General features: G+C 35.1%; 3 protein-coding genes across 3 annotated transcripts; all 3 read left to right on the top strand.

The window, feature by feature from the left end:
* The first annotated feature begins 4,396 nt into the window (after positions 1-4,396).
* On the top strand, positions 4,397-12,726 carry LOC131963080 (protein NLRC3-like). The gene is made up of 7 exons (XM_059328217.1): positions 4,397-4,469; positions 6,460-6,636; positions 6,795-6,902; positions 7,199-7,294; positions 8,262-8,340; positions 8,485-8,689; positions 8,813-12,726. The coding sequence occupies exons 2-7, from the start codon at positions 6,461-6,463 to the stop codon at positions 10,408-10,410; spliced, it is 2,262 nt and encodes a 753-aa protein (XP_059184200.1). The 5' UTR covers positions 4,397-4,469; position 6,460; the 3' UTR covers positions 10,411-12,726.
* Positions 12,727-14,076: 1,350 nt separating this feature from the next.
* otos2 (otospiralin 2) lies at positions 14,077-17,772 on the top strand. Its single transcript, XM_059328252.1, has 4 exons — positions 14,077-14,111; positions 14,803-14,867; positions 16,573-16,605; positions 17,466-17,772. Exons 2-4 carry the CDS (start codon positions 14,810-14,812, stop codon positions 17,645-17,647), a joined length of 273 nt encoding a protein of 90 aa, XP_059184235.1. The 5' UTR covers positions 14,077-14,111; positions 14,803-14,809; the 3' UTR covers positions 17,648-17,772.
* An 833-nt stretch (positions 17,773-18,605) lies between these two features.
* On the top strand, positions 18,606-21,292 carry LOC131962573 (augurin-A-like). Its single transcript, XM_059327517.1, has 3 exons — positions 18,606-18,621; positions 20,391-20,572; positions 21,104-21,292. The coding sequence occupies exons 1-3, from the start codon at positions 18,606-18,608 to the stop codon at positions 21,251-21,253; spliced, it is 348 nt and encodes a 115-aa protein (XP_059183500.1). The 3' UTR covers positions 21,254-21,292.
* Positions 21,293-22,228: the final 936 nt, after the last annotated feature.

Raw genomic sequence — 22,228 nt, 5'->3', positions numbered from 1 at the left:
CTTACTTAGTCGTCTGCTGGTTATAAATGGAGGCTATTTTCACTGAGTGGTGAGAGGACGGGAATAGTTGGAGAGGGGGAGATTTTGGAGGGGGTGAGGGGGTCGTGTTTCTGAGGGTGACCCAGCTGGACTGAGGCATGCTGGGAAACACACTGAGGCTGTTTGTGGATGCCAAGAGGACAAAGAGGTCGACTTTGAGCCACTTCCAAACCTGAATCACATCACGTCACACTGACACGAGGTGTATGAGGTGTGAACAGAGCCACACACACGTGCACACTGCTATATGTTTCATATATATATATATCTCAATGTTTGACTTCACAGCAACAATAAAAAAAAAACATTCTAACGGTTCCCTGGAAATCAAATCTTTATCTTATCATAGTAACCAACAAATAATTCATATTTTAACTCTTTGCAGACTTTTTAACCTCAGAGCTTTGCATTAAAATGCAACAGAAACACAAACTTTTTCAATTTTGTCTTAAAAAAAAGTTAGTTTGATCTAATAATTGTCTAATTATAAAAATAAATAAATATAAAAATAAAAACAGGATTCTTTAAAAAAAATAATAAATTGTGTTTAATCATGTTTAATCATGTAATAGTATATATAGATTTAAATGATAAATATTAAAAATAAAAACTTAATATGATATATTATACAAGTGTTATATCAATATAGGTAAAAATTAAATATATAAAATAATGTCACAACAATAGAAATTAATACAAACTTTTAAAACATTAAAATAATGAATTAACATTTAAATAAAAAATAAATTAATAACAATTAAAAATGCAGTGAAATGTGAAAAATAAACCCAAGTAAAAATACAAATCCAAATGATTTAATAGAAAATAAAACTACATCACAAAAAACATGAAAATTAACAAAACATAAAAAATATCAGTCATAACAAATGAGTCCAAAAATATTTATATCTAGAAATAAACATTTGGAAATATCAGCATTATTTGTATATTTACACACTCAGTTAATATACATTTGACTGTATGACTATTTGACCTGACTGAGTTGCGTTCATAATTAATAAAGATGTTGAAGTGTCACTGAGATCATGCACTCAAAGGGGAGCAGAAAGCAGATCTTTAATTAGACTGAGACAACAGCTGAGCTGCTCCACATATATTTATACATTTAAGGAAAAGCACCTCTAACCTCATCATTTATTTTTTATTTATATATTTCTACCTTAACTCTGTATTTATTATTTAATTCTTGCGTTAATGTTCAAACTTACAGATCCCATTTCTTATATATACCATATATATATATATATATATATATATATATATATATATATATAGTTATTATATTCTAGTGAAATAAATAAACCTATTAAAGATAAATAATTATATTTTGTCTAATTTATATTTTTATTTATATTGCATTTATTATTTAATTCTTGTGTTAATGTTTAACAAATTTACAGATCCCATTTGTTAGCTATATATATATATATATATATATATATATATATATATATATGGTTATTCATTAATATAGTTTTTATTATACTCTAGTGAAATAAATAAATCTATTAAAGATAAATAATCGTATTTAATCTAGTTAAATTTTTTTATTATTCTAGTGTAATATTCACATTCATTCATGTGTAATAATTAATCATATAATTAATATAATTTGTTCTGTTGAAATAATTATTCTAGTGAAATAATTAAAGCTGCCCTGCACACTATAAAAGTTTTGTGCGTGCTACATACATGGTGAACCCGGTCACCTTGTCTACATATTCACATGCAGACAAACGTGCACGAGACTCAGAGGATCATGTTGACTGTTACAGGTTAAATATAAACACAACCAAACATATGCTGGAAGTTATTATGAACAGGTAAATAAAATAACTAAAACCCAATCTGTAGGTTAGTTCAAGTGAAGTCCAACTCTCTGGCATTGTTTAAAATGTGACCCACATTTCATGTGCAGCTGGTTTTCTAATCTCTGTTATCAGTCATTTCTATTTTAGATGTGAGCGAGCAAGACACTGAACACATACAGCCACTCTGCAGCCTCTCCTGTCTGCATGTGTGTTCAACACGATCCTTTACTTCAGTAAACTGTAAATGAATTACAAGTAAAAAGCCTGAATCTAATCACTTAGCCAATTGTTACATAAAAGCTTCAGAATCCACAAGTGGAATAATTGAATCTGTTCTGTTGAAATATATTTATTCTAATAAAATTATTAATTATATTATTATTTATTATAGTGAAATAATTATATTTATTCTTGTTAAAAATTCACATTAATTCATGTGTAATTATTAAATGTATTCTAGTTGAACAAATTAAATCTATTCAAATTAAATATTCCTATTTATTCTAATGAAATATTTAAATCTATTTTAGTTTAATATCAATATATTTATTTATTTATTTATTTAATTTATTCTGGGAGAATAACTACATTTATTCTAGTTAAATATTCACATTAATACATGTGTAATTAGATTCATCAGAGCGAAATAATGAAATCTAAATACGATTTTGAAGTTACTTAGATACAATTTAGCTGAGGCTGTAGTGGTGTACATAGTTACCAGACTAACCGAATTTCCCCACGGGGATAAATAAAGTAACTTTGATTTGATTTTGACTTTCTTTTTACTTGTGACTTATATAATGGCAAGGTAATTATCAGATAAAATCGTATGGTATGCTATGTTGGTAAAACTTTCAACCTAAAACTTTACTGCCTCTGATTTTTTGGTTACTAGAGGGCATAAAATTTCAGTTTCTGAATATGACTTTACTCAGATATAAGTAGTTTCCCCTTCGGTAGCACCAGTCCTAATTGTATCTGGTAGACAATCTCGCTTTAATTCGAGGAACTTTACTTTCAGTAATGCTTTTCTTCGCAATTTAAAGTATGCCAAATTAACTGTCAGCAGCTTCTTATTGCAGTGTATACATGGATGTGTAAACTGTGTATACTGAAGGAAACTTACATGTTAACATGTTTCTCAGGCAAATTCTTTATGTAAACATGCAGTTTATCCATTTTGTCCAGCAGAGACCGCCACCTCCCCATCAATGAGGAGCTGAATGATGACCCGTGAATGTACAACTTAGAGTTACTAAACTGTGGTTAGTATGAAATAAATATGAAAAGATCTGAGCCCTCAAACTATTGCAATTTAAAAAATAAAAATAAAATGTTGAAAGTAAAAAAGATTTTTTTAGTTTGTTATACTTTTATTAACTTATTTACCTTTTTATGTGTTTATTTATTTATATTGATATATTTATCTACTTTCTAGCCTTTTAACATATTTATTTATTTTACAAATGTATTTATATATTTATTTATTTGACTTGTTTACTGGTTTATATATTTATGTATAAATTATTTTAAAAATATATTTTTGGTTGTTTGATATTTGTTTTTCAATGTATCAACATATTCGGTAATTTATCTTTTTTGTTTATTAATGTATTTATGTTAATTGTTCATTAATTAATTTGCTTGTTTATTTATAAACGTATGTATCATTTTTGTTTTATTATTTACACAATCATTTTAACGTTTTTTAATGTATTTGCATTTTACTTTATTTTATTTACTTATTCAAATTCATATATTAATTAGCTTATTTGTTTATTAACGTATAACGTATTTATTTAGTTAAGTATTTATTTATTTACGTACTTATTTAATTATGTATTTACGCATTTGTTTATATATATATATGCTATATGCCTATGTTTATTGATTGTTTGATGTGTACATATGTTTTTACTAACTTTATGTCAGTCATTCATTTATTTATGTATGTTTTGTATATTTATCAGTTGGTATATTTTATTCAGCAGCACATTGCTCGGACTGATAGTTAGAATCACGTGAAAGTAAACTTTGGACAGAAAACCAAGATAAGAACGGTGTTTATATAGTGCTGCGTTCGATTGCACTCGGAACTCGGAAAGATCCAAGTTGGAAATTCCGTCTTCCGAGGTAAATGGGTTGCATTGCTCAACCTCGGAAAACATGGCTGGCCACAGCAAGTTGATGTTTGTTTGGATGTCTTTCAAACATTTAAAATTATTCTGGGGAAGTACATCAGGGAGAGCAAATAGCACTACAAAGTAATCATACACCTTCAGTAACACAAATGCTAAATTAAACGACATATAACAGACCAAATGTTGAAAATAAAGTGACTGTTTACTTTTTCCACGCATTTCCAACCTACTCGGGCTGCTTGGATCCTACCCGAATTCCCGAGCCGAGTTCAAGGGCCGTTCTATTGCACTTTCCCGACTCGGAGATCGGATCTTTCCGAGTTCCAAGTGCAATCGAACGCAGCACCATATAAACGCCGTTCTTATCTTGGTTTTCTGTCCAAAGTTTACTTTCACTTTCCTTGTACTTGCTTGTGGCGCAGGTGGTATTCTCCGTCTGAAACTCCAGCTGAAGGTAAAAAAAAAAGAAAGAAAAGAAATGACTGACTCGTTATTATGAACAATTACGGTCGTTAGTTGACTCCAGTATTTGAAAAAAGTAGTTATTTCCGTGTAGCAGTAGGAGGAGGCGGACACGAGTCGCTCTCTCCAGCCATCCGAGTCTCTAAAGGCGGCTTTGGTAGGCCGCAGCACCGTCGTGACAGGGTTGCCAAAAGTAAGAAGAATTTCAAAGTAATTAAGTATTATTCCATCATCAATAAGTAGTTGGGGAACTAAAATAATTATATTGCTGAGCCAGCTTTTATGAAATAAGTAGGCTATCGTTTGAAATATGAAGTTAGGTTTCAATGTGTCAAAGGCTTTATAGAAATTAAAAAGAAGAGCATGACTGTCTTCAGGACAAAAAAAAGACTAGTCAATTACATCTAAGACAATAGGCCTGACAATATATCTGCCGGCCTCGATATATGGCCATGCGCATGCGTGTTTGTTTTCCTCGTCTGTTGCCTCCAAGCAGGCTGGATGACAAGAGGGTTCACTCTGTGCTCGATCTCAGCACCTGGGCGCTTTTGTTCCATAGCAGAATGAGCGGAGTGAACCCTCCTGTCAGTCATCCAGTCTCTTTGTCTCTGTGGGGAAGGCTGGGCCGCTAGCATTGGCTACACACAGAGTGCAGCAGGTGACCCTCGTGCGGAGCAACGCGAGGAAAAAAGATGATTGCAAAGCCAAACGCCACAGCCCCGGTGTGGGAATATGTCGGTTTCAAACCGAATGAAAAAGGTGAGCCCATCAACACACGGACGAGCCTGTATGCCGAATTTGTTCAAAAGTGGTGGCAACAAAAAAAGCCACCACAACAAACTTGCATGCCCATCTAAAGCAGAACCACCCGACCCAGTTTTCCCAGCTGGGGAAAAAAACTGCACCTGGAGATGCAGAGCCTTCGTCCCGACAGTCAACACTGGTCGACAAAGTAAATATAAACGGTGTGCGCTTACAGAAAGTGGAGTTTGCTACATCGCAAAATAAATGCAGCCCTTTTAAAAAAAAAAAGTATTTATTTATTTAGGATATTTAAAGGTTCTTAAAATTACAACTACAATGGTAAAAAACACTGAGAAATAAAAGTGTATTGTATTTGAAAGGGTGTGCATTATTATGATATATTATCATGTTGACAATAATATCGTTTATCGGCAATAATTTGTGGGACAATATATCGTCCAGCAAAAATTGTTATCGTCCCAGGCCTATAAGACAAGTTATATATTAGAGATATTGTGTTTCACTTTTTTATAAAGCTCAGGGTGAACAGCTTCCCGAAGACATATTCACCGTGATTATTTTCTTTAAATAATTAAATATGTTATCATATATTAATTATATATTCATTCATTCATTCATTCATTACCATTAACCGCTTATCCGCAATCGGGTCGCGGGGGCTGGAGCCGATCCCAGCTGTCATTGGGCGAGAGGCGGGGTACACCCTGGATAGGACGCCAGACTATCGCAATTTTTATTCCTGTAAATTATTCCCGTGAAATAATAATTAAATCTATTGTAATTTATTGAATATATTCTGTTTAAACAATTACTATTATAATTCATTGTATTGTTAATTTATTGTATTATTTAATAAATATATTTATTCTAGTAAAATATTTTCATTTATTTTAGTGAAATAATTGAGTCTATTATCATTTGATAAATGTATTTATTCTAGTGAATTATTTACATTAATAGAGTGAAATATTTACTTGAAATATTGAAATCTATGGTGTGATGTGATGTATTCAAGTAACAAGTAATTATGATACTTTATACTTTGACTGCACTACATTTGTTACTTTTCGGATTTATATCCATTAATACACAGATGACTAGTTTCTAAAATATGACAAACTACCGCAAAGCAGCTGATGTTTCTACAAGAGAAATGATGTAAAGGTTTGTGTTTCTCCTGATGGAAGTGTGAGCCGATGTGGATGTCTGTCTTGCAGAATGGATCCACGTGAGGACAAAGTGAAGGGGAGGGGACCTGGACCAGAACCTGAACCTGAACCTGAACCTGAACCTGGACCAGAACCTGAACCTGAACCCAGCTGTGTGTCCATGAAGAGCAACGTGTCAAAAGATATTTTTATTGAGTTTAAACAACAAAGTCTTCCTGATGAAAAGTAAGTTAGCCAAATAAAATATTAAAAATTGTAGTGTATGGTGTGTTATAGAAGTATTTCATGTTGACACAAGTTTCCTAAATGTAAAAAAAAGTGAGTTTTATTCAAGGAGACTTTTACTGAACATGTGAGCTTCAGCTAATTTGTTTTTCTATCAGGATCCATCAGAGACCAGACTCTCCTGGACCTAGCTGTGTGTCCATGAAGAGCGACGTGTCAAAGGATATTTTCATTGAGTTTAAACAACAAAGTCTTCCTGATAAAAAGTAAGTTAGCCAAGTCAAACGTTAAAAATTGTAGGTGTTTTAGAAGTATTTCATGTTGGCACAAGTTTTCTAAATGTAAAAAAAAAGTGAGCTTTATTAAATGCGTTATATCAGGATCCATCAGAGACCATACTCTCCTGAACCCAGCTGTGTGTGTCACTGAAGAGCATTGTTATTAGTATTCAGTTAATAATAATAATGATACATTTATTTTAATATATTTTGTGTCAATGTTTTATTCAAGGAGACTTTTACTGAACATGTGAGCTTCAGCTAATTTTTTTTTCTATCAATAGACCAGACTCTCCTGGACCCAGCTGTGTGTCCCTGAAGAGCGACGTGTCAAAGGATATTTTCATTGAGTTTAAACAACGAAATGTTTCTGACTATAAGTAAGTTGTTCTTAGTATTAGAACAGAAAGCAAACAAAGTGACGTTACAGATTTTATTCAAGCCATCAAATCAAAAATCCATTCTTAATTAAAACATTTTAATCAAGTTCAGTTTATTTTAAGAGCACATTTAAAACAAAACAAAAATTTTGAAGCCATTTTGTAGATGTTTCTTAATGACTCATAATTATGTCAAGACATCATGCATTTTCATAATTATAATAATGTCATAGTTATGACCTGATAGGGTGACGTTACCTCTGTTCAGCGCTTCATGATTCTGTATATATTCATCAAGATGTCTCGATCCAACTTCATGGTTAGTTTCCTAGAAAACAGACAAAAAAATCCGGTCACTGGACAGCATTTGTTGAATTCCCCTTTAGCTTATCTGCATTCCCTGATTTTGGAAGCAGTATCATGCAGTATTCTCTGAAGCCGTGGGGATAACCCCATGAACCAGCCATGTCAGTACAGCAGTGCAAGTTGTTGAAACTTACCTGGACGTTAGCTGAAAGGTCCAGACGTCCTGATGCAACTTGAAGCAGACTGTCTGATTCTTCTGTTACGTACCATTGTACTCTCCGACAGTGACCTGGGGATAGAGAAAGCCACTGTGAAATGAATGTCCTTTGCTTTATTAAGCACTTCTCTTCTTTGGACAAACTCATCAGATCAAATGTTTGCTTCCATGACTCCAGAAGCTGCAGACCACCTGCCTTCATGATATGTCTAGTGCTTCAGAAGTCCTTTGAGCCGACCATGTTGGAAAGACATTTCCTAGTATTGGCACTTGTTTGGTTTGACTTTCACAGTTCACAGTGGGATCAGCAGTACAACCAACACGTTAATGTCAGGAGAAACCATCGGATTCATTGTTGTAATCACGCTCTATCTCAAATAGCCTTTATCTTGTCCCTGTGGACAGACAGTGACAGTGAGTTAATTCTTCATGATTCCTCCACAGAGTGGACCAGGGGAGCTCAGAGGCTTCCAGTGTTCAGTCTGCCCAGCAGCATCAAACAAACCTGGACTCCGTATTTATGGTCTGTACTTCTTTTGCATCTTTTCTGTTCACAATAATCTTCATGCTGCACTTTTTAGACCAGTGGATTATTAATATGTCCAATGTGATGTTTGGTTCCATGATTCTAGTTTGTTTGGGTCATTCCTCTAATATTCTCTTCCAGCTACTGGAGCAGAGCATCATCAGCTTTGTGAAGAGCGAGCTGAGGAATATCCAGAAGGCTCTGAGTTCAGATTATCCAGAGAGCCCAGAGAGACTGATGGAGGATGAGGAGCAGAGGAGGAGCAGCAAAGAGGCATTTCTGGAGATCACACTGAACTTCCTGAGGAGAATGAAGCAAGAGGATCTGGCTGACGTTCTGCAGAGCAGTAAGATTTCTCTTAAAGTTGATTGTACTGGATAAATGGGACATTTACTGATGTAATTCTTTTTATGGGATTCTGACATATGTACTTTATAATTCACTCATTGATTTTATTTCTTGTGTTCAGGAAGTAATTCTACAGTTTGTCAACGTAAACTGAAAACTAACCTCAAGAAGAAGTTCCAGTGTTTGTTTGAGGGGATCCCTAAAGCAGGAACCCCAACCCTTCTGAATCAGATCTACACAGAGCTCTACATCACAGAGGGAGAGACTGTAGAGGTCAATGATGAACATGAAATCAGACAGATTGAAACAGCATCCAAGAAACCAGACAGACCAGAAACAATAATCAGACAGGAAGACATCTTTAAAGCCCCACCTGGAAGAGATGAACCAATCAGAACAGTGCTGACAAAGGGAGTGGCTGGCATTGGGAAAACAGTCTTAACAAAGAAGTTCACTCTGGACTGGGCTGAAGAATTAACCAACCAGGACATCCACTTCACATTTCCGTTCACTTTCAGAGAGCTGAATGTGCTGAAAGAGAATTTCAGCTTGGTGGGACTTATTCATCGCTTCTTTCCTGAAACCAAAGAAGCAGGAATCTGCAGGTTTGAAGAGTACAATGTTGTGTTCATCTTCGTTGGTCTGGACGAGTGTCGACTTCCTCTGAACTTCCACAACACTGAGATCCTGACTGATGTCACAGAGTCCACCTCAGTGGATGTGCTGCTGACAAACCTCTTCAAGGGGAATCTGCTTCCCTCTGCTCGCCTCTGGATAACCACAAGACCTGCAGCAGCCAATCAGATCCCTGCTGGCTGTGTTGACATGGTGACAGAGGTCAGAGGGTTCAGTGACCCCCAGAAGGAGGAGTACTTCAGGAAGAGATTCAGAGATGAGGAGCAGGCCGGCAGAATCATCTCCCACATCAAGGCATCGGGAATCCTCCACATCATGTGCCGCATCCCGGCCTTCTGCTGGATCTCTGCTCGAGTTCTGGAGGATGTGTTGAAAACCAGCAAAGCGGAGTTGCCCAAGACCCTGACTGAGATGTACATCTACTTCCTGGTGGTTCAGTCCAAAGTGAAGAAGATCAAGTATAAAGGAGGATTTGAGACAGATCCACACTGGAGTCCAGAGTGCAGGGAGATGATTGAGTCTCTGGGAAAACTGGCTTTTGATCAGCTGCAGAAAGGAAACCTGATCTTCTATGATTCAGACCTGACAGAGTGTGGCCTCGATATCAGAGCAGCGTCAGTGTACTCAGGAGTGTTCACACAGGTCTTTAGAGAGGAGAGAGGACTGTACCAGGACAGGGTGTTCTGCTTCGTCCATCTGAGTGTTCAGGAGTTTCTGGCTGCTCTTTATGTCCATCAGAAATTCTTCGACTCTAGGGACAATCTGATGGCAGAAGAACAAACAACCTCCCACGAATCTGAAGAGACACACCTCTACCAGAGTGCTGTGGACAAGGCCTTGCAGAGTCCAAACGGACACCTGGACTTGTTCCTCCGCTTCCTCCTGGGTCTTTCACTGCAGACCAATCAGACTCTCCTACGAGGCCTGCTGACACAGACAGGAAGTAGCTCAGAGACCAATCAGAAAACAGTCCAGTACATCAAGAAGAAGATCGAAGAGAATCCCTCTGCAGAGAGAAGCACCAACCTTTACCACTGTCTGAATGAACTGAATGATCGTTCTTACGACAGGGTTCACGTTTGATTCATCAAGCGTTCGTGTCTCTCCAATCACAGCGCAAAAATGATCAGCTGTTGATAAATGTATATAAATAAATGTATATACTCAGAGGCCTCTTGGGGAGAGGCCTCGGAACAGAGACATCAAAGACATTGAAGGACACAACCATAGACTGTATAAATAATGGACGTAGTCACCGTGACGTCACCCATTGGTTTGTGGACTGCCCGGTGGAAGCATTGAGTTCAGCGTTTCACTCGTCACCATCTTGTTTCCGATTTTGGGAGCCGACCATATCTGGACTGTGGAGGAGCGAGAGGGATCTTTGACACTGACTCTCTACACCGGCAAGACTGAGCCGGCAAAACTGAGCAAAGCCGCTGCTGGAGCATTTACTGGGATGTTAGTTTTGGCAAAAAACAAAATGTATGATTCTGACCTCAGAAAACTCAACAGCGACTCTTTGGAGTGTCTATTAGCCCAACCAAACGCTGAACAAGACATTTTTACTGAACAAAACGTTCAAATAAACTGTGATTAAGTGAAATTACAGTGTGAAAGGGCCAAAGTTATGAGACCAAATCGGTAAACGTCTTTTTATATCTATTTCACATTTTATATAACTTTATTGACACAGTGCCGTGGATATGCATTGTTTTTTGACTGAAGTTGTTCTCTCCTTTCATAAGAACTAGCACTTATTGATGCACTAATAGCTCTTACTGCACTATACCTTGATTGTTTTTTTTTTTTCTTCCTGTAAGTCGCTTAGGATAAAAGCGTCTGCTAAATGACTAAATGTAAATAAGAGTTTGTTGATAATTGTTTTCATCAAAGCAGTGTTTTTTTGCATAATGTCCCATTGGTCCCATTTTGCATAATGTCCCATTGGAATGATCGTTCTTACGACAGGGTTCCCGTTTGCTTCATCAAGCGTTCGTGTCTCTCCAATCACAGCGCAAAAATGATCAGCTGTTGATAAATGTATATAAATAAATGTATATACTCAGAGGCCTCTTGGGGAGAGGCCTCGGAACAGAGACATCAAAGACATTGAAGGACACAACCATAAACTGTATAAATAATGGACGTAGTCACCGTGACGTCACCCATTGGTTTGTAGACTGCCCGGTGGAAGCATTGAGTTCAGTGTTTCACTCGTCACCATCTTGTTTCCGATTTTGGGAGCCGACCATATCTGGACTGTGGAGGAGCGAGAGGGATCTTTGACACTGACTCTCTACACCGGCAAGACTGAGCCGGCAAAACTGAGCAAAGCCGCTGCTGGAGCATTTACTGGGATGTTAGTTTTGGCAAAAAACAAAATGTATGATTCTGACCTCAGAAAACTCAACAGCGACTCTTTGGAGTGTCTGTTAGCCCAACCAAACGCTGAACAAGACATTTTTACTGAACAAAACGTTCAAATAAACTGTGATTAAGTGAAATTACAGTGTGAAAGGGCCAAAGTTATGAGACCAAATCGGTAAACGTCTTTTTATATCTATTTCACATTTTATATAACTTTATTGACACAGTGCCGTGGATATGCATTGTTTTTTGACTGAAGTTGTTCTCTCCTTTCATAAGAACTAGCACTTATTGATGCACTAATAGCTCTTACTGCACTATACCTTGATTGTTTGTTTTTTTTCTTCCTGTAAGTCGCTTAGGATAAAAGCGTCTGCTAAATGACTAAATGTAAATAAGAGTTTGTTGATAATTGTTTTCATCAAAGCAGTGTTTTTTTGCATAATGTCCCATGGGCCAAATTAAGTAGTCCAGCAGTGCACTTCAATTAGGCTCTGAGCTTTAAATTTGTCATCTAAACGCTTCTGGATACTATTTGTATATATTATAACTAAACACGAGTTCTGATCCTTTGGGATCCGTTGGTATTTTAGACTTTCAGCATATGTTAAGCAATTTGTATCACCATGTGCTTGCTTGTGGGTTTGGCTAGCTAGCTTTGAAGTAGCTAACATTGGTAACTACATTGGAATTTAGATTTCTGCTTTTTGAGTTTATGTAAGTAATAGGCTGATACTATGCTTTGTACTTATTCCTTTTTCAATATATATTTTCTAGCAATTGCTTATGACATGTATGCATCTGCTTTTCTTTTGTTTCAGTTTCACAATATGCACAAGAAAAGTCAAGCCTGGCTGTTTATTGGAGGAAAACATGTTGTTAGATAAGCCAAGTTACGCATGTATAGAAGTACTTGCCATTATCTGAATCTATCTTTTAGTACTTTATTTCTTCTTATGCACCAATACAACACAGCAATTTCCTTATATGTGAAAACCTACTTGGCAATAAAATCAATTGTGATTCTTATTCGTTTGTGAAATAATTTCAAGAACACCACAACGTCTGATGTAACAAACAGGGTTAGAAGAGGAGGAACAGGACGCTGCGGCCGCACACCAATGCAATACTTTGTCATTATTCATATGTAGTCTTGCCGAGGCCAAAATGCAGCGAGTGATGTCTAAACCTCTCCAAAAAAAGAATCAGAAAAAAAGCTGCCTTCTCTTTGTCGTGATCACATTAATCACGTTTTTTTTTTTTTTACACAACTTACATTTTTTACATAACTTAGTCACCTCACCTCCGGCATTTATTTTCTATTTAAACTGTCTTTTATAAACGCATTGAAGATTTTTTACTAGCAATTAAGACCATAGTGTTGTCCTAAAAAAATTCTGAGGTAATAAATCAAGTGAGAAGTTCTCATTTTGCATTGAAATCAATGGACAGAAATGTTTCTGCAGCCACACTTAGCGCCCCCTGCAGTTTTTTCGGTAGAATGCAGCTTAAGGCACTTCCTGGTTTGCCTCCCTGCTCAGACCCGGAGGTTGCCGCCTGCTTAGACCCATGACTTTTAAGGTTTCCGTAGGCTTCTGACATAAGTGACGTCATTCAGTTTGTTCGTCTAATAGCCCACTCTGCTACACACATTTAACCACTGTAGCATCATCATGTGTTTAGTGATTTATTGTTTTATTGTTGTGTCTTTATGGCATTGTTAGAAGTGTGAGTGAAGAAATGTTTTGCCTTGCTCTCAGTCACTTTATGTCTTGTTGGGTCTCTTCTTCTTGTTCCTTAAAGTTAACTCATTCCCAAAGCTAATTAGCCCGTTAGATCCTCTTGACAGTTTTTGTTATTCTGCTTATGCTGAAATATCTATCTGGAGAATTAGTTGAAGTGTTTGCTTAATAGTTTTGATTAACGCTACTTATCATTTTAGTTCTAATATCATTTCAGCCTATTTTCCCCCAAAACTGAGCTAATTTTCCAGACAACGAGGAAGACTGTCACTTTAAAACTACAACAGTTTGTGTCTTCAGTTTCTAAATACTTACTGAATGTTGTTAAAAGAAATTGATGTAACACAGTAGCAAAAAAGGCTCGTCTTGACTTTTCATGCTGCTGCATCAAATTCAGAATGAGTGTATATTTATTAAGAGTTTTTCACTTTGTAAAGTACAATCAGTTTCATTATTTGCTTCTACGTAAAATAGTAAAATGTTTAAAAAAGCACATGTGCAGGGATATTTGTCCACATGTGAAAATAAAGAAAATCTGCGTCACAGACGACCATTCATGCAGCAAAGGTCAGAGGTCGGCTCTGGTATGTGGAGGGGAGGTGTGAGAAGAACAAAACTCCACACACCAACACTTTCTGTCTGCAGACGAAGAAATCCTCGGAAACAGATCAGGTATGTCTCTTTTTTAACCTAATTAAGTAATAAGAATGATTTCATGGACCTTGAAATTCTTTAAGGGTTGACAAAATGTGTTGAGTCATTTTTTACAGCTAAATAAACAGCTTATTTTAGACAAATGTCTTTTTATTATTATTTGTATTTTGCCAAATTTAATTTTTGTTCAGTTCACGGTTTGATTATGTTTTCAGTTTGCATTTATGTTTCGCTACATATATGTCAAAAACTGAAAATGCATGAGAATAAGCTGATACAATAGGCAGAGAAATCATTTGACTTTAAAAACTGACTTTATTGCAAGAATATAATATATTTTTCACGCAAATATTTTTTTCAGTTCACTGTTGAGTTTTTGCAACATAAAATCATATGTAAAAAGTGAAAAATCCGCAGAAATGTTTACATAACCTTCGTGTCTTTAGTAAAATATTGAGTAAAGACAATTCTTAAATGTATAACAGAGATTTTGTTATTTTTATACAAAATATAAAACTTTAAGATAACCTTTTTCAAACCTGATTTTCTCAAAATCAGATTTGAAAATGTCTCTCTACTTTGTTAAAAGATAAATAATGATCAAATTACATTTTGTTGAACAAGAAAAGTTTCTTGTGAAAGCTGAAACATTTGACCATCTTATGAGAAGAAAATGTGTTGCAGTAATATGTCAAATATTTTGTTGCAGCTACAACATGACAAACCGCATCCTGCTGAGCGTCTCCGTCCTGCTGCTCCTGCTGCTGCCTGCAGGTAACATGAACACTAATTAAAGTTAGCACTAAATTGTATTATAATATGAAAATTGTGACTTTTATTTCCATTAAACCATCACAAGGTTCTTCACAAAACCTGTGATTTCTTCCAACCCTGATCTCTTTGTTTACCTACATGATAAACATAATAATTAACATTAAAATATGATGAAGACAAAAATGTTTTCTCACCTGGACGTTATTTTTTGAGGATTCCTGCTGACGGTGACGAAGCAGTGTGATAAAAAAAACTTTAAAAAAGACAAAGAGAGTGTGTGAGGGCTGGAGGACTCTCACTGAACTGTTAATGAAACACTCCTGGGGCAGCTGTGGCTCAACTGGTAGAATGGTCACCAATTGATCGGAAGGTCGATGGTTCGATCCCCGACCATGACAGCCTACATGTCGAAGTATCCTTGGGCAAGATACTGGAAAAAAATTGCTCCCGATGCTGCGTTCATCTGTGTGTGAATGAATTCCCAATGGTGGCAGGTGGCACCAGTGTGCCCTGGTAGCCTCGGCCACCAGGGTGAATGGGTAAATAAGCACAGTCTGTAGTGTAAAGCATTTGGATAAAAGCGCTATATAAGTGCAGTCCACTGCACTGTCCACTGCACTGCAGTGGACTAATCGTCCACTGCATCTTACTTCAGATGTCAAGAGATCTGAGCTTCCTTAAGAAAAAGAGGCGGCTCTGCCTCTACAGAAATCTATGATCATGTCCTTAGTCACTGAAAGATTTTATCAGATCTCTATATTCAGTTTCCTGTCCATTCCTGCCACAATAGCAGTGTCGTCCGAGTACTTCAGGATGTGGCAGGACTCAGAGTTGTCTTTGAAGTCCGCTGTGTACAGTGTGAATAGGAATGGACCCAGAACAGTGCCTTGTGGAGCCCCTGTGCTGCTCATTAATGTCCCAGAAACACAGTTCCTCAACCTGACATACTGTGGCCTTCCTGTCAGGTAATCCACTCCCATCTCTGAATCAGCTAAATGTTCTTATAGTAAAGTAAAAGTTCTCGTGTTGCAGTAAAATGTTTTCTTAGTTGAGTCGATTTTCCTGCTGCATTAATGTATTTGTTGCATTTTAACTCTCCTTTATATCCTGTTGGGGAGTTAAATCTATAAGCACTCGCTTGATGTTTGGCTGTCAAAGTTGTCGAATAGTTTATATAATTTATATATATATATATATATATATATATATATGTGTGTGTATGTGTGTGTGTGTGTGTGTGTGTATATATATATATATGTGTATATATATATATATGTGTATATATATATATGTATATATATAATGAAAACAAGGAATGAAAACATAAACAAACAAAAACTCAATAAAAGAGGAATCTTTAAAAACATATTTATATACAAATAAAAAAGCACAATGACCTAAAAAGCCTCAACAACATATATAAAGAAATGAAAGACCTAAATAAATCATACAAAACCTTGAAAATATATAAATAAAGACTTAAAAATATAAAAGAACTATTTTATTTTTAAAATGAAGTGTCTTCAAATGAAAGAAAGAAATCTTATAAATAATTTAATCACCCTTAATAGCAACTAAATTAATTTCAAACTATGTTTAGATTTATATAGTATTATATGTAGTATTTTAAATATATTTGTGAGTCTATATATGTATTAAATATATATAAATAAAGATCGATTGACAATTTGATGTGTTTTTTCAGGTGCGGAGGAGGACGCCATAAACACGGATGACGGTGAGTTGGAGCAGAATTTTGCTGAAACACTGAAATTAAATGTCATGTCATGTGTTTTTATAGATGATGTCTTCACTTGATAATCTTTCTTATTTCCTGGAGCACATTCAAAAACTTCATATCAATAAAATCTGCACAACTTCAGATAAAAGACTATTTTTTACTAGAGATTGAGACACCCCCTGCTGGAATTTTTCGGTAGAATGCAGCTTAAGGCACTTCCTGGTTTGCCTCCCTGCTCAGACCCGGAGGTTGCCGCCTGGACAGAAATGCATTACTTTTTCTTTTTTTTAACATTCTTTTTATTAAAAAATTTCAAAAATACAACAGTCCAGCACAGTACACATACAGATAGTATAAAATATGTAGCAAATCCTAAAAACGTCCACAGCAATGATCTCAAAAGTCCTTATTAGGTCTTTCATTTCAGGCAGTTGTACTCGGAGTTCCAAGATAGTCCAACACTTTGCCAAAATTTACTGTAAAGAGATCCTTCTTATCATTAATACAAAATCTTATTCTTTCCAAAGAAATATAGTCTGATAACAAGGACTTCCAGAGATGTATTGAAGGAGGTTCATCTCCTACCCATTTGGTCATAACAGCCTTGCGGCCCAACATAAGCAAAAACTGAACAATGTTCTTATGTGACCTCAATGATTCAGGCATACATCCCAATAGACATGATAATGAAATGCATTACTTTTTAAATACATTTCCGTGCAAATTTCAGCAAAGAAACAAATAAATCACCATCGTCAGCATACATGCAACATGGTTCGCCTATACAATCATATTACGGTTCATCTTTTGAATGTACACAAATGACATTTTAAAGGCTCTCCACATTTCCTTTTCAGAGGCACGACAGAAGCGCAGTGTTCCTAACTGGGCGATGACCTCCTCGGACTTCTTCGGCTGGGTGGAGGAGCTGAGGAAACACGCCGGCTACGACCACATCGAAGACCTGGCCAGAACATTCTGGGCTCATTTTCCCTCCGCAGACCGTCTCGGGTACGGCGTCCACGAACCGGACGAGTAGAAACACAAACATTTTGTGACGACTGGGGCAAGAGGGGGAGGAGACACGATGAGAAGAAGATCACAAACAAAGACACAACAAAATTAAAATACCATAAAGAACAAAACTAGAACAGAAGTTGTGAGTTTTAGTTTTAGTTTTTATATTTTGCTTTTCTTTGTTATGTGAGTGATTTTGAACAATAAAAACTTTCGATATGTTCTGAGAATAAAGTGGGAATTTTTTTTAGGAAAAAAACCCTGGTATTTTCTGATACTAAGTTGTAAATGGCATAGGAAGTTTGTCACACTCATTTAGGTAATGAGGAAATGCATGAAGAAATGATAAAGAAAATAAATCATGAAACAAATGTATGAAAACAAAACATTTTCTGAGATTAACATGGTACATTTTTAGGTTAAAAAAATGTACAAGAAAAAATTATATTTTAAGTAAAAAAAAGAACAAGAAAATAAATAAATAAACAACCACACACACACACACACACACACACACACACACACACACACATATATATTTTTTAATTAGTTAATTAGTTAATTTTAAAGATTCCTCTTTTATTGAGTTTTTGTTTGTTTATGTTTTCATTCCTAAGGTTTTATTATTATGACTATTATTTGGGTCATTCAATTTGTATTAATTTATTTATTGATGGAGATTTTCAGGCCTTAAATTAAAATGAAACTCCAATGTGACTACTTTTATCCACTATACACACACACACACACACACACACACACACACACACACACACACATATATATATATAATAAATAGCAAATGGGTAAAATGAAATAGGAAGACATAATGAAGCAAATTAAAACCATTTCTGCCACATTTCAATTAGTAATAGATGTATTTATTTATTTTCTCTATTATTTTTGGTACATTTGAGAGTATATTTACTTTTTATTCTTCCGTGCCATGTGGTGAGGTTCAGTAAAATTGCTGTAACCTGATGCTCGTCCCCTCAGGTGAGTGCGAGGACATTCCTGGACCTGCAGCTGCAGGAATGTCTCAAAGTCTCAGAGACGACGAGGACATGAAGCTGGGAACAGTCTGCATGCTGCTGCTGCTCTGCTGCACAGGTAATATAAATTATTATTATTATTATATTCATAATACATCACACACAAAGTGACTTCAATGCTTCTGGCTTCCTTTATTTTAATGAGATTTAGAAAGAGACAAAGTTTTAAAGCTGCAGGGAGACATTTCACACCAGAGACAAATGAAGACGTCCAGCTGAGAGACAGCTGAGGTTCCACAGTTATTAATAAAACAAAAATAAATATATATTTAACCCTTTACAAGCATCCGGCACTCCAAATTAATAAAATTTCATATTTAATATTGTAAAACTCACATCACTTTTACTATCATTATTATTATCATCATCATCATTATTAATAATAATAATAATAATAATAATAATAATAATAATAATAATAATAATAATAATAATATTAAAGATGATTTGATAATAAGCAGGGAAACAATAAAAGATGGAATATTTTATATTTTAAAAAGTGAATTTTTTTTAAAATTATGTCACATGAGCAGCGGTGAAAAGTCACATTTAAAGTATGAATAATGCATCAAATATGTTTTGATACAAAGTATTTCTAAACTGAAGTATTTGTACTTTTATTCACATTAAATTATTAAAAGTTTCCATTACTCAACAATAATCATATTTACTATAAATTAAACATGTCAATAAATAAACAGTTTTATGTTGGTCACATATTTAATATTTTGTGATTTTCCCTATTGTATATATTGTAAAACAACAAATAATCACACGTCTCAACGAGATCGTCTGTAAAAATAAAGGTTAGTAATAAAGTATAGTAAAAAATATTTCAAATATACACGCAAATAAAATACAATAACAGGTCTCATGAAAATTATCTGTATTAATATAGATTAAAATATACACACAATTTAAATAAAGTATAATAAAAAAAGGTAATCCGGTGTCACATTCAGATTACCTATGTAATAAAATAATAAAATATAGAATAAATGAAACTGTTATATAATAACAGGTCATCTCAATGAAACTGTCTTATCTTGTCTATAAATAAAGGTTAAATAGAATGATAAAAAAAAATATATACACACACAATTAACATAAAATATAATAACATACAAATGTATTATAACAAATTAAAAAATAATATAATAATATGCACTATTAATTATAATATAAAGTAAAAGATAACATAATACAATGTAATAAAATTAAAATACAAGATAGTGTAATGTAACTTTAAAGGAAATCATTGAGATAACCCTGTATGAATAAGGGTTACATATACTAAATAATAAAATAACACACATTTGAAATATAATGTGAATAAGTGACACTTATTCCTTACACCATTAATTTGACAATACACTGAGTCAATTTTCCACATTTCTTTTTCTTTATATTTGTGACATTTAAAACAAACAGAGGATGTCAAAGTCGAGTGAAAGACGCCACTGTTCTCAGATCAGCCTGCAGGAAGATCACACTTTATGTTTTCACACTTCCTTCGCTGAGTGACGCCTCAGCAGGCTGACAAACACAGCATCTGATGATGATGATGATGATGATGATGATGATGATGATGATGATGATGATGATGACGAAGCCTGAGGGCGCTGCACTCAGTCTGACCTTCACACTCACTGTGACTAAAGCTTTTATTCTGAAATCAAAACTCATACTTCTTCTTCGTGTGTTGTCGGTCAGAGAGCAGACAGGCGAGGCCCCAGGAGCCGCAGGCGGGGCCCCAGGTGGTGCAGGCGGCCCCCCATCAGGCCAACGGGTTCCTGGACAGACTACGGAGGCCCAGGAGGAACATCTGGGACCGCAGCAGGCCAGATGTTCAGCAGTGGATCCTGCAGTTCATGAGCCTGGGCTACGATGAGGCTGTACGGCTCATTACATATATATAATTATTTTATTTATCCTTTAAATTAGAATTTTATTTGTCATTTAATTATCATTTTGTTTAAAGTTTTAAGTATAATTTTATTTATCCTTTAAATTATCATTTTATTTACTATTCATACTATTTTTTATAATATTTATAATAATTTTAAATATAATTGTATTTATGATTTTAATTATAATTACATTTAGCATTTTATTTATTGTTTATATTATCTTTTTAATGTTTGGATTATCATTTTATTTATCATTTTTAAGTATTTTAATGATCATTTAATGAAAAAAATTATAGTTGTTTTAATCATTTTAATTTTCGTTATTATTTTTTTAATCGTTTAAACGTTTTTATAAAAAAAATGTAATTAGCATTTTAATTAGCATTTCAATTATTGTTTTAATCATTAAAATACATTATTTTTTATAATTGTATTTATTTTCATAATTTTAATTTTATATATGATTTTAATTAGTATTTTACGTAGGATTTTATTCATCATTTGTTTGTTTTTCAGAGACTAGAGGCGGACCTCTCCTACTGGATGGACCAACGGCGTTCCTCGGATCAGGGGCGTCAGCATCACTACGATGAGAACGCCGCCGTCGGGCCGCAGGACGCCTCGTCCTACAGACACGGAGCCAACGTCAACTACGACTATTATTGATCTCAGATTACTGCTTATTGTGAAATAAAGATGAGAATCAGCAGTAACCTCTGAGTGACTGGCATCTTCTTTAAATACAAACATTTCTGAACACGAACCTAACAAATATGCTCAAATAGAAAATCATGTATTTTGAATTAAAGGAAGAAAATGTTTTACCTGTTCTCTACAAATGAGGTCATAAAGTTTGTTATTAGTCTGTCAGAAATACTCAAAAACAACAATAATGTCGCTGAAAATCTAAAGGAATTAAAAAACGGTTTGGTCAGTTTAAAAAAAAGATTGTTTTTGGTCGTTAAAGAGTTATGAAGTTGTTATTAACAACTTATTTACAGTAACGACTTCATACAGATTTTAAGTGAGACAACAGAGTAAATTTGGCTGCTCTCAGCTTCCGTACATGTCTCCTGTTATGTAACTACAACTAGAATACATTTGACCTTTTAAATGTTATTGATCCTCCTGCTGAAGAGTTTGTGTATCTCTGAAGGCTCCTGAGGCTGAAACGTGTCCAAACATCTGGAACAGATCACAGCTTTTAAATCTGCTTCTGTCTGTTTGTCTTCAGGGGAAAAGACCTGATGCTGGTCTGCCAAGGAGGCGGCATTGTGGATCACATTCCCCGTGTGGTTTGACTTTCAGGAGGTGATGTCAGAGGAAATGTGATCCTCATGATGTCAGCGTGATGTCACTGAGGTTACAGTTTCAAAAATTCAATAACGTTGAATCTTGATACACTAACACACGATGCAGAATATCTAACAACCGATGCAGTCTGTGAGTCCGCTTCAGACCAGGACCGTCCATCCTCTGGTGTTTTAGAAAAAAAAATCAGATCTAATTCGACTGGGTTCTGCAGTTTTGGGTTACATTTCAGATCGGGTCCTACCATCTCAGGGTCCATTCTTTGTACTCTGGATTCTGGACTGGGCTTGTTTTCCTTCTGGTCCATCTCAGAACGGTTCCAACTTTTCT

Source organism: Centropristis striata, chromosome 24, assembly GCF_030273125.1.
Source record: "Centropristis striata isolate RG_2023a ecotype Rhode Island chromosome 24, C.striata_1.0, whole genome shotgun sequence".
Lineage (NCBI taxonomy): Eukaryota > Metazoa > Chordata > Actinopteri > Perciformes > Serranidae > Centropristis > Centropristis striata.
The sequence above is the reverse complement of the archived record's forward strand: the minus strand, read 5'-3'. Positions and strand labels throughout refer to the sequence as shown.

Coding starts and splice junctions, on each gene's coding strand:
- LOC131963080 (XM_059328217.1), top strand. CDS start 6,461: ATGGATCCACGTGAGGACAAAGTGAAGGGGAGGGGACCTGGACCAGAA. Junction 6,903..7,198: donor CAAAGTCTTCCTGATAAAAA/GTAAGTTAGCCA, acceptor TTCTATCAATAG/ACCAGACTCTCCTGGACCCA. Junction 8,341..8,484: donor ACCTGGACTCCGTATTTATG/GTCTGTACTTCT, acceptor ATTCTCTTCCAG/CTACTGGAGCAGAGCATCAT.
- otos2 (XM_059328252.1), top strand. CDS start 14,810: ATGACAAACCGCATCCTGCTGAGCGTCTCCGTCCTGCTGCTCCTGCTG. Junction 14,868..16,572: donor GCTCCTGCTGCTGCCTGCAG/GTAACATGAACA, acceptor GTGTTTTTTCAG/GTGCGGAGGAGGACGCCATA. Junction 16,606..17,465: donor CGCCATAAACACGGATGACG/GTGAGTTGGAGC, acceptor TTTCCTTTTCAG/AGGCACGACAGAAGCGCAGT.
- LOC131962573 (XM_059327517.1), top strand. Junction 20,573..21,103: donor GCCTGGGCTACGATGAGGCT/GTACGGCTCATT, acceptor TTTGTTTTTCAG/AGACTAGAGGCGGACCTCTC.